The 12,580-nt window shown below is 38.2% G+C and overlaps 1 protein-coding gene across 2 annotated transcripts in view; it reads left to right on the top strand.

Annotated features, from left to right (window-relative positions):
• The window catches only part of TAF1B (TATA-box binding protein associated factor, RNA polymerase I subunit B), an 89,280-nt gene that overhangs the window by 60,920 nt on the left and 15,780 nt on the right, over positions 1-12,580 (top strand). Inside the window, exons 10-14 of one of the 2 annotated variants that reach the window (XM_050753913.1) lie at positions 1,559-1,736; positions 2,337-2,383; positions 4,423-4,513; positions 9,990-10,060; positions 10,542-10,764. In XM_050753913.1, coding sequence (XP_050609870.1) covers positions 1,559-1,736; positions 2,337-2,383; positions 4,423-4,513; positions 9,990-10,060; positions 10,542-10,764 — 610 coding nt within the window. Of the gene's footprint in view, positions 1-1,558; positions 1,737-2,336; positions 2,384-4,422; positions 4,514-9,968; positions 10,061-10,541; positions 10,765-12,580 lie in introns of both variants that reach the window. The other variant, XM_050753911.1, reaches the window with a different exon arrangement.

Below are 12,580 nucleotides of genomic sequence, written 5' to 3'. Positions count from 1 at the left end.
AAATAAAACAAGATTGAGTCACCCTCAAGTTTAAGAGGGAAACAGAAAGATAAACCCTTAACTGAGTGCAGTAGAAGGGTACATGCCAGGAGATCTGCTTTAGCACTCAGAAGAGGGCCAGTCACAGGAGGCTGTGGTATCATGTCTGTTCTTAGAGGAAGTCACTGGTATAACCAAGTTCTCTAAGATGAGTGAGCTTCAGCCAGGCAAAGCCTGAGATGAGGAATGCGGGGAAAGAAACTGGCTTTCTAGGCAACGGGGCAAAAGTAGCTGTGCAAAGCCGAGAGGCAAGTGACAATATGGCTTGTTTGGGGGAACTATGGAGATTAGGCTGGGAGCTAAAGGCTTTAGTGAGTTCATGAGAGCAGGGGAATACGATCTTTGGGCCACAGGAGAGTAAGACTAGAGAAAGGGAGAGCAGTTCTAAGGGTGGCCCAAGGAGCAACAGTGAAGGGAAGAAAGGGGATGGATTGGAAAGCAGTCAGCACTGATCCAAGTGCCTTAGGTGTATTCATTAATTCAGTCTTCACAATCGTTATGAAGCACATACTATTCTTATTCCTATTTTAGATAGATTGTTTAAAAACTGAGGCACAGAAAGGTTATATAACATGTCCAAGGTCACAGAGCTAGTAAGTGATGGAGCAGGGACTCTAGTCCAGGCAGTTTGGTTCCATAGTCTCTTCTCAACCATGGTACTGTATGCCACCTTGAGAGAATGGAAGTAACGGGACATGGTGGCTGAATGCATGTAGGAGATTTAGTTCAGTTCCATACAAGCTCATTATCTCTTATAAATAATGGCTATCATACTTGAAATTGATTAGAGTAGGCTGTGGTCACATCTTACATACTTAGATTGGGAAGTACAGAAATTCTTTGTTTAGTAACTTTAAGAGTTTTCAAAGTCTATTCGCTTGAGCATAACTTCAATTTATTCTCATTATAACCCATTTTAGAAGTGAAGAAACTGATGCTAAGTGACTCTGATCCAAGAGTCACAAAGCTAATGATTGGAAAGCTTAAATATAGGTCCTAGGTTTTCTGGTTCCAAGTCCCATGTTATTCAGTCTTGAGTAATAGGTGTAGTCTATGCTTAAGATATAATTTCTTTAGGAAAGTAATATATCTAGTTAAACACTTGTTGAGGGCTTCCAGTGTGCCAGCCAGGATGCCAGCCAGTGCACATACATTGCTAGAGAAGCTTTTGATCTTATAAGGGAGTGGAGTTAGTTTTAGGTGAGCACACACTGCTGTAGAAACACAGACAAGAGATGTGGATGAAACAACTGGTATGTGGCTGCCAGATGCCAGGATGTGTCCTAGAAATAGTAGATGTTTTAGGAAGTCGGAATAGGGAATGATACGCCATTTTAAGATTCTACCATTCATTTTTCTATACGGATGCCATGTTTTGTTGTTTTATTCACAGAATGTGTGTCTCTGAGTTCTTGTATAGTGTTGTGTTTTAAGATAAAGGGTTTTTTATGGATATATACATTGGGGATGATCTAGTTGCCAGATAATTTAATTTACATTTTACTGTTTTGTTCTTCAGATGAAATGCATAACTTAACTTGCCACGTGGTGAAAATGACTGGAATGGGAGAAGTGGATTTTCTGACATTTGATCCTATAGCTAAAATGGCAAAAACTGTTAAGTACGATGTACAAGCTGTAGCTATCATTGTGGTGGTATTGAAACTGCTTTTTCTGTTGGATGATAATTTAGAGTGGTAAGTGTATGTCAATTTTATGACAAGTAACGTTTTATGGTGCTGATCTTAGTTTTTTAAGAAAGCTTTAAATGTCATGAAAACACTTTAAAAAAAGAGATAAAGAAAAAATGTGTACTGTATTTACCTAATTATATGTTATCTCAAAAAATGGAGACTCTCAATTGTTATAGAACATTGACTAGTAGTCACAATTACTTCTTACACAGTACTTTGACTCAGCTGGTTGTCAGTTGTTTGATCATGTTTTATACCTGTTATTCTTTAGGTAGCAATGTTCCTCATTGCTCCACTGATTTCCTAGTTTTAAAGTATCTTCATAAATCTCTGTCTGTATCCCTTTAGGCTCCTGGCAATATGTGTTCTCAAAGATTATTTTAGAAAGTAAAGGAATCTTAATATGTCGCCCCTCCCAAATGCCAACAAAGAGTGACAGTATAATTTATAGTGTCTCCTTCTCTGTTTCAGTGATAGCTTCTCCATGAAAACTTGGTATCAGTTTCAAATACTATTCTATACTTTTCTCTCAGAAGAATTCAGAATGTATCTTTCCAAATACATGACTTCTAAATAAATTGATTTGTTTATTGTTATCTCCAGGTCCTTGTCTAATCTTGCTGAAAAACATAATGAAAAGAACAAAAAAGGTATTTTAATTTTTTATCATTCAAATTCAAAGTGGTCATAGATGATAGATTAAAAGATGGAATAACTGTAGGCAAACAACTTTGAAAAATATACACATACACATGCACATACACATGTATACAAACTAAATATTGTACCAGTATTGTTTTTTCATATAATTACCTACTTGTATCTCTAGGGTACTAAAAAATACCAGTGAGTCCCTATTATATGTAAGACCAGCCAGCTTTGTATTCCCAACTTCTACTCACCAGCCATGCTAGATCATGAATTTACAGGTAGCTTTGTGACCATCCTGTCTATTCTGATGCTTTCAGCCTTTGCTCTTGTTGGTCCCTCTATCTGAAATGTTCTTTCCTTCTTACCCCAACTCCTGTTCAGTCCCTGGCAAATCCTCCTTTATGCTTCAAGATGCAGCATAAACACCACTCTTCTGTCTCGTCTTCACACCTATCCACTTCACAATGCTTCACCTCTTCCCAAATCAGAACTAATAACCCCTGCCACAGTCACTCTTGTTCAGACTTCTGCTAGATGTTTAGTACCTTGAGGTCTAACTAATGGCCTAAGTACATCTGTCCCTATTAGATTGCCAATATTTGTAAAGTGCTTAGAAGAGCATCTGGCATCTATAAGTACTTTATAAGTGATAGACAGACAAGTGAAGTGTGAGCTTCTGGAAGGAGGGATCATATCTTTTTTTTCTTTTTTTCTTTTAATGTATTTTTAGTGCCTAACATAGTGACTAGCCTAAGAGCAGCTCAGTGAAGTATGGTGAATATGTGAATTATTAAATTCAATTCCAGTTTCTTAATGTTCTCATTAGGATTTATGTTCATTGGTTTTAGAGGCTTGAATTTATTGGTAGCAATCAGTTTGTGTGTTCTTTCCAGAATACGTGCAAAATAAAATACTACTTTCTGTACGTTGCTCATGTTGGCTTCTATGTAGAGTGAAAGGTTGAACTAGCTGTCTTCTAATATCCCCGCTAATGCTAAAAGGTGGTAATTTACTATGTAGACATATAGAATAAACAGAGTACTTTGACCTGTCTCCCTTGTAAGCCTCAAAATAAATCCATGCTGTCAGCAGGGCGAAGATCACTGTCGTTTCTCTCTGCTCTTCCTGCTAATTACCATCCCCTGCCCCTAGCATTGTTGATGGGGAGACTGAGATTTAGAAAAGTTGTGACTTACTCCAGGTCAAAGAACCATGAGTTCTATCGATTACTATAGTTTTCCTCTATTCTTATAATTCTTTTGGTAGTTTTCTCTCCTCTGTGGCTGTATGATCTACAAGATCATATTGGATTAAACAATTATTATATTGGCAAGTTGAAAAGATTTTTAGTTAGACATGGAAAGAGACTACCTTCCCAGAGAATAATGGAAAATAATCCCTATATGGAGTGAAAGAGTGAGGAGTGAGTTTTTATACTTTACTACATTCAGTTCTGTTGTCTCTCTGACGTCTACATCTTAATCACACACTCACACCAACTGTCTGATGCAGTCCACTTTCTTACATGTCTCTAGATTCTTTGAATTAAAATTAGGAGGAATGGGAATAGGAGCTGATGAAACTGGAAGTCTGGGTTCAGCTACTATAGTATCATTTTACACATTTATCAGTAATTTTTTCCATAATACACATATTCATCATATTGGAACACCACTGTGTGCCAGGCACTGTGCTAGGTGTTGGCTTTCAGGGGAGTAGCAGGCCTTCTTTGTAGTGGCAAACAAAATATGTGTTCTGTTCTCAAGGAGGTAATAGTCAAGTCTAGGAGAAGCAGACATGTAAGAAGATGATTTCAGTATAATTTAATTGGGGCTACAATATAGGTAGGAACTTAGAGGAGGGAGTGACAGATTTCTCAGGAGAGTCCTGTTAGAGGAGAGAGACAATGACTCCATCCGTAGATTCCAAGAGCTAGTATATAAATGTTTAGCTATGTCAATGAATGAAAACTCAAATGAACAGTGTATATTATAGTGTGATTTATTTGGTTAATAATCTTGGATTTTATTTCTTTCAGATAAACCATGGTTTGATTTCAGAAAGTGGTACCAAATTATGAAGAAAGCTTTTGATGAGAAAAAACAAAAGTGGGAAGAAGCAAGGGCCAAGTATGTTCTCTTTCCTGGTTTAGATGCACCTGCTTTACTTCTGTGTCTGTTACTTTACATTTGAAAGCTGAAGCTTCATCAGTATACACTGATCTGCATTGTGACTTTTTTTTCTGGAAATATTAGCCCTACACTCTTAACTTTTCTCTTTTTTATATTACTATTAACCAAACTTTAGATTTGATGTGAATTTCACCAGTGTTTTTATTAATGTCCTCTTTCTGTTCCATGATCCAATGCAGGATACCACAGTATACTTTTTATAATTTAACTTTTTGTAATTTACGTGAGACTTGCCTATATTTCTAATACTCCTCCCTCTTCCCCTTTCTCAAATATTTAGTCGTTTCTCGTCTATGCTTCCCAATATTAAAAAGATTACAAATGTTACCTTGCAACACGTGTAATTGGAATGTTCCCCCAAAATAAAGACCCCTGTGAAAGTTAAAACAAAGCAGACAGCAAGTCCATTTGATTCAGCCAGTGTCACTGCCTTTCTTTGAACTGTCATTCTGATGTGGGCTCGTTGTGGTAGAGTAGAGAGAGCATAAGCAGTGCTAGGTTTGAATCCTGTCTGCATTACAAGCTAGCTGTGTGCCCATGGGCGTTACTTAACCTTTTGTTGAGTCTGGGTCTCTATGAGGCTTTGAAGAAAAAGGTAACATCTCTGTATTTAATGTAAATTTACAGTAATACTAATTCGACTCAGTAATTTTATATCCTTTGAGAAAAATCAAGGTTCCCCAAATTAGTTGAAATGAGAATTCGTTCAGCTCCTATTTCTTCAGTAAAAAAAACATAATAATGCCCAGTTATATACCGTAATTAAGACTCAATTTTCCAGGATGAGAGTAGAACTAGATTATTTGTCCTCTGAATTCCAGAGGGCTTTTAAATAGAAAAACAGACTCTTGGAATGGAAAAGGCACTGTGGAGATGATCCTTTCCAAAGCAGGGAAGTGTGACAGGTTCCCTGTTAGTAGGCAGGATCGATGCACAATGAAGAAGAGGGGTGGAGGTGAATTTATCCCAACAGCCCATGGATTTCCAGGAAACCGGGCCCCCTCCTCCTCATCAGAGGAGTGGCTCTTCAGTCAGTGGCTCTCAGTGGGCACAAGAATAGCAGCAGGAATGAGAGTTTGTTATGTGTCTTAGGTCATTTTGGAGAATCGGCCTTCCTTTCTGTGGTGCTAGCTGGGGTTAGTCCTGACAGATCCTGAGGACTGGGTGTTTAGGGGCCATTCCACCCTGGTGTCTCAGTGGTGACAGGGCTTTCCTTACCCCAAGCCAGACACCAGCCTACACTTTAAAACATAGCTCTTGGAGGCCCAGTTCATTATTGCAGCGTTATATCAGTTGCACATTTAAGACTTCCTGGCTTTTAGCTACTTTAGGGAATAATTTATCGGCCAAAGAAAGTAAGTCTGGTTATAAAATGGCACTTTCCAGGGAGGTACCAGGCCCCACGGTGGAGGCTGTCGAGGGGACCCCTTTCCAAGGTCCTTCTTCCTAGAGTATGTGCTGAAGGCTGACACACACGTGCAGTGTGAGTTACTGCTGAGTAACATGTGAAGCACTACCAACTGCTGCTCAGGCACAGAGCTCTGGTGCATGATGGTCACCTGTCGGTTTCACCCTTCCCCACCCCCATGTTGACATAAATTTCCAGTTTTTCTCTGTTTCTCTGAATATTATCATTCATATTGTCAGATGAAAATTATTAAAACATTTTCTATATCTAAGCATGGGTTCCTATGCATGACATTATGAAAAACACTAATAAACAATAGTTGAAAGCCTGAAACAGCATAAGAGGCTGCTTTGATGACTTCTAGCTGTTATAGAAGATGTTGAGAAGAACATGGAGAAAAATTAAGCCTGTGCAGAAAATCTCTATGCCCTAATTGGTGTATAGTGATATCTCATTGTGGTTTTAATTTACATTCACCTGCTAATTTTTGCCTTACCTTTTGGATTAGGCAGAAATTTCTTAGATGTGACACCAAAAGCATGATCTATAAAAGAAAAAAAATTGGTAAATTGGACTTCATCAGAAGTAAGAACCTCTGCTCCACAAAAGACACTTAAAAGAATAAGAAGCTACAGACCAGGAGAAATTAAATGTAAATCACATATCCAATAAAATATTTGTATCTAGAGTATGTAAAGAATTATTAGGCAATAAGAAAAAAACTCCATTTTTTTAAATGGGCAAAATATTTGAAAAGACGTTTTACCAAAGATGATATCAAGATGACATGTGAAAAGATGTTTAACATCATTAATAGGGAAATGCAAATTAAAATGACAATGATATATCATTATATACCAATTAGAATGGTTCAAAACAAAACAAAAACAAAAACTGATCATTCCAAGTGTGGGAATTCAAAATGGTACAGCTATTTTGAAAAGTTGGCAGTTTCTCAGAGTTAAACATACATTTATTATGTTATCCAGTGTTTTTCACTCCTAGGTATTTACCCTAGTGAAATGAAAACAAGCTCACACAAAAATCTGCGTAGGAATGTTTCTAATGGTTTCGTTCATAATTGCCAAAAACTGGCAACAAACCACGTGTTCTTCAACTGGTGACTGGATAAACTGTGTTCTATCCATACAGTGGAATACCATTTAGCAGTACAGACTTCTGATGCATCCAGCAATATGAGTGAATCTTAAATGCATTATGCTACGTGAAAGACTCAAAAGGTTACTTATGCTGATTCCATTTATATAACATTCTGGAAAAGGCTAAACTATAGGGACAGAAAAACAGACCAGTAGTTGCCTGAGATCAAGGATTGACTGTCAAGGGATGTGGGAGGTATTTTGGAGTGATGGAATTGTTCTGCATAGTAATTGTAGCGAATACACACGTGCAACTGTATGTGTTTGTCAATGCTAGCAGAACTACACTGAAAAGAGTAAATTTTACTGAATGTAAATTATACCTTAATTTTTAAAAATGAGGAAACATGACATGCAGACAGATGAGAGAAGTATATGGATAACATCTAGCTGGAAAACATGGTTTGTGGTGTGTCTCTTTTTGTAGTTTTATGTAATGAGAAAAGGCAGGCAAGGTAAAGTCAATTTTGGAAGAAGCTTTCATTTCAGGTCTCTAAACACTTAGCGTAGTTTTATTTTAGATCACCCTTCCCATTCTTGGAGCATGCCCTCCAAGGACATAATAGTGCTCTCTTGATTTACGGCATGATTGCCACTTGTATAGGCATTTACTGTAAACACATGAGAAACTTCTATTTAGATTAGGTATTCACAAGGAATGTTTAGCAGTGAGTGTGCCCAGGGATTGGGATTAGACTGTTTAGGGAAATTCTTTATCCTTTGAGATTTTATTATTTAAGAAAATTAATAGCAAAAAATATATTTTAAAGATTCGCTGACTCATTTACCATAACGTTAAATGACAAACTCTCTGATATATTTTAAATGTGGTGTGGTTCACTAAAGTTTAATTTCACATAATTTTCAGGAAACCATCTCCTGTATAACATTAATTACATCTCTACTGCTACCTAATGATTAGAAAAATTACCTTTCTGTCCTTTTTTTTTTTTTTTTTTTTTGTGAGACGGAGTTTCACTCTTACTCTTGTTGCCCAGTCTGGAGTGCAATGACACGATCTCAGCTCACCGCAACCTCCGCCTCCCGGGTTCAGGCGATTCTTCTGCCTCAGCCTCCCAAGTAGCTGAGATTACAGGCATGCGCCACCACACCCTGCTAATTTTGTATTTACTACAGAGATGGGGTTTCTCCATGTTGGACAGGCTGCTCTCAAACTCTCAACCTCAGGCGATCCTCCCGCCTCAGCCTGCCAAAGTGCTGGGATTACAGGCATGAACCACCGCACCCGACTCCTTTCTGTTCTTAACATTTAATATCATTGCAGAAATTCAAAATAAAAAGTCAACATCTGTTTTATATATAGTCATGATTTTACTGACTTGATCAAGTATTTTTAAAAATTATTGAAAAAAATCAGTTCTTAAATTGGTTAAAATGATTATTTGCTAAATGATATTACTAAAATATTGTTAAAAATGTGTGCTTTTATATACGTATTACTTCCTAGTATTAAAAATAAATGGTGAGAAATTATTACAGATACTACAGATGTTTAAAATATTTGTATTTCTGGCTTCCTATTTTTAATCTTTTTTTCTGGAAAGTTCACAGATATTTCTTGAGTATCTGCTAGCCAGGCACTTTGTCAAGTACTAAATAATAATTCTAATTATTGTATAGGATTTAAAGAACCCATATATACATTATCTTATTCCTCAGAATAACCCTGTGAAAGTAGAGGATGAGTTTAGAGATGCTAAATTCATTTCTTTGTTCATTTATTCATCCAGTTATTCTTCAACAAATGTTTAAATGAGTTCCTACTATCTGCCATTCCCTGACAACGCTAGGGGCATAAGGATGGCTGAGACAGTCTCTGCCTTTGAGAGCCTCCATAATTTGTCGTTCAGATTATGCTAGCTCTACCACTAGAAAGTGGTGGGCCAGGTCTTCTGATTCAGTACTCTTTCTTGTTGCCACAGTGTCTTTCAAAATAAGAAAATGGCCTGGGATCAAGAAGAAGGTGGATTTTTTTTTATTATTATTATAAGTTATGAAAGTCCTCTGCACTAGGGAACACAGAAATAATGAAAATAAGACTAAGAATGAACATTGTTATCTTTGTTGCAGAGCTGCAGTGTCTCCTTGGCAAAGTTTAGCAACAACCACTAGAACCAGAAATAGAACATGTCACTTCCTTTTGGAGTCTAGAACTGATCACCCTAATCTGTAGGAACCTTAGGTGGCTCTTAGTGTTTGTCCTGGAGGGAACCCCAAGAGCCAGAGCAATCCAGGATCCCCATTTTACAGTGGAAACTCCCTGGCTGCCCTTCCCTTGGCAAGAATAGGCTGAGTCAGGACAGGGACTGTTGGGACTGTGTCATCCTGGAATCCAGTCTCTTCCTCTCCTTTACGCCAGGAGTAGAATAGATTTCCTGGCATCAGGTGCCAGAGAGATGCATTTACTGTTCACTCCGTGTAAGTTATTCAGAAGTACTACTAACAACTCTCAGCAAAAAGGCATTGGGGCAAAGGCAATGAGGAACAGTTGTTTCGAGGTGGCTTCACTTTATGAGAACGAGCAGCAAGGGAAATTTATGGTGGAGGAAACTGTTTCTGTGTTTTGTGTGTAATTAATAGCTTCTTCAAGATGTCACGGCATCTGGGCAGCTTTTAAGAGGAGCATACCATTCTCTTGGCCTGGGCTCTCGGTCAGTGCTTCCTTCTAGGGCCTAAGTTCAGTAGACAATATAGACATGTGCCAATAAGCCATTCTAAGCCAGAACTGTAATGAAATATCGGAAATCTCAGATAGTGCTTCAGACAATGTGTTTATGTCCGTTTCATCTCCATCCTGCTCCAGCTGTTTCTTTACCATGTACAGGTACCTGTGGAAAAGTGAAAAGCCACTCTACTACTCGTTTGTCGACAAACCAGTAGCATATAAAAAAAGAGGTGAGTCCAGTTTTGTCTTAATACCAAGTAGCAACACAACTGTAGAAAAATTAAATATCTGGACTTGAAATGTTGAATGCTTAAGTTTTTTACTTTTTTTAAACAAATGTTCCGGGGCACGTATACATCCAAAGGAGCATCATGCTCTTCAAGCAATCTCTGCAGGAATCTACTTCAGGAACATGCCGTTCTTCAAAACAGAGCCTCAGTTCCTGCCAAAATCTAAAATCCTAAATCATTCTGATTTTGGGAATTCTTTGCTTATAGAATTCTTTTTGGATTGTACATTCTTTTTGAAGTAGTTTTCCACATGCACCTCATCCAGTTTCATTTTCTCTTAAAGTTATCCTGTTACATTACGGTGGTACATTTGCCAAAACTAAGGAACCAATATTGGTACATTCTTATCAAGTAAATTCCAGGCTTTATTTGTGATTTAATATAACTTGTTATTTTGTTTCCTTTTTTTCTCCATTTCCAGAAATGGTGGTGAATCTACAGAAACAATTTAGCACACTGGTTGATTCAACAGCAACTGCTGGAAAAAAAAGCCCTTCAAGTTTTCAGTTCAACTGGACTGAGGAAGACACTGATAGAACATGTTTCCATGGACACAGCCTTCAGGGAGTCCTGAAAGAGAAAGGCCAATCACTGCTAACTAAGAATTCATTATATTGGCTTAGTACACAGAAATTCTGCAGATGGTAATCAATGCTTTTAGAAAAAGTCACATATAATTGAAACAGTTGCCTATATAAGAGCCAGATAGGTTTTCTGTTGGAATTAGAAGCTGGTGAGCTTAAAGTCATGAAAATCAGAATTATACATTGAGTCTTGTGTAAGAGTTCTAGGAAAGCTGGTAAAAATCAAGAAAGAGGATACAAGGCAATTAGCACAACTGTTGCCTCTAAATTAACCTGCAGTGCAGCAGGCAGGCAATAGAAGTGGCTGTAACTGCTGATCAGGAGAATGCGCTGTATTTTTTAGTACATATCACTTCTCTGAGTCAGTTACCTTTTTCATGTCTTTCTACCTCTTAATACTTCCTTAAGTATTTCCTAAAAATAAGGATATTCTCTTAAGTGACCACCGTACAGTTATCAAACTCAGAAAACTTAATATTGATACGATACTTTTATCTCACCCACAGTCCATATTCCAGTTTTCTCATTAGATCCCCAGTGTCCTTTTATAGCAGGATCAAGTTCAGGAGTAGGTATAGCATTGATTGATTTTATCTCTTCAGTCTCCTTTAATCAGATTGTCCCTCAGCCTTTCTTTGTCTTTCATGACATTGACCTGTATTTTTCAGAAATGTCAGTGGTGTTATACAATGTTTCTGAGTATGGTTGTGATGGTTCCTCATATTTAGATTCAGGTTCTGCATCCATGGCAGCTTATGTCGTGATCCGTACCTTTGTGCTTTTTCACAGGGCATGAGGGTGGATTGTGGATGATCTCAGATTTAATACTGCAGTATAACGCAGTGAGTGACACATAGAGCTTAGTATAGTCAGTGATGAAAATGCTGAGATTTTTTTCTCTGCATGAAGCATAAAACTAAATTCTGATTGTATGAAGTTTCAGTGATACCATGACTTTAGACACCAAACTTATCTGTCAACCTTCCCTGTTCTAGACCAGAGCCTAGAACTGCAGAGCAAGCAAAAAAGGCTTCAGCTGGGCAGTAAAAATGCCACAGAGACCGTAACTAAAACTCAGCCTCTTTCCTTAGAGAGCCCCTTAGCCCCTCGCTCAGAGCCCCTGACTCTGCCCTTAGGCTGAGTTGTCTGATTTCCAAACTCCTCATCATCAAAGAAACAAAACCAGAGGTCCGAGAAGCACTCTGCTGATAGACATCTTGACGGTAAACATAAATGACACCCTTTGACAACAATAGGGGAGCCAGCCTCAGAATCCAAAGCAGACAGAGCTCCAGTCGCAGAGCCTGAAGTTCATGGCTCCGTGCCACTAAATAAGGGGACCACATCCCTGCTTCAGCACAGCGCATGTCCCAAGATGCTGTGTGCCTTCGTGGTGGGTTTTAATAGCATGTTTTCTACTGTTTCTACAATAAAAACAGGCAACTGTAAAGGCTAAAATACGCTGAATATGCTCTAAGACAACCATCAAAAATGGTTACAATGAAAAGCGATGCTTTTGAGAGCAGATATTTAGCTATGTAGAGAATTTCATTAGGCAGAAGGACTCATTTCTGAGGGTTCAGAAGAAACAAAACATTTGCTGTAAAATTGTGAAAACACTCAGAGCTTGGGAACTAAGCAGAGAAAGGCCACAAGAGTACTTCAGGTATGGGAGGCTGTTGATTCTTCCTAGCTGAGGCAGAGTTAACAATTTCAATGAATTGAAATGCCCTTTCTATTCCCAGTTGTTATAATAGTTGGCTGGGTCAGAAGACCTGACTTCTTGTAGGTGGCCATGACCTCCCTGGGAGTTCCATAGACGAGGCAGAGCAGTGGTCTTTAGTTGTATTCCACAGGAAATGGAGGTGCTTTGGCT

This window comes from Macaca thibetana, chromosome 13 (assembly GCF_024542745.1).
Source record: "Macaca thibetana thibetana isolate TM-01 chromosome 13, ASM2454274v1, whole genome shotgun sequence".
NCBI classification, from domain to species: domain Eukaryota; kingdom Metazoa; phylum Chordata; class Mammalia; order Primates; family Cercopithecidae; genus Macaca; species Macaca thibetana.
The sequence above is the reverse complement of the archived record's forward strand: the minus strand, read 5'-3'. Positions and strand labels throughout refer to the sequence as shown.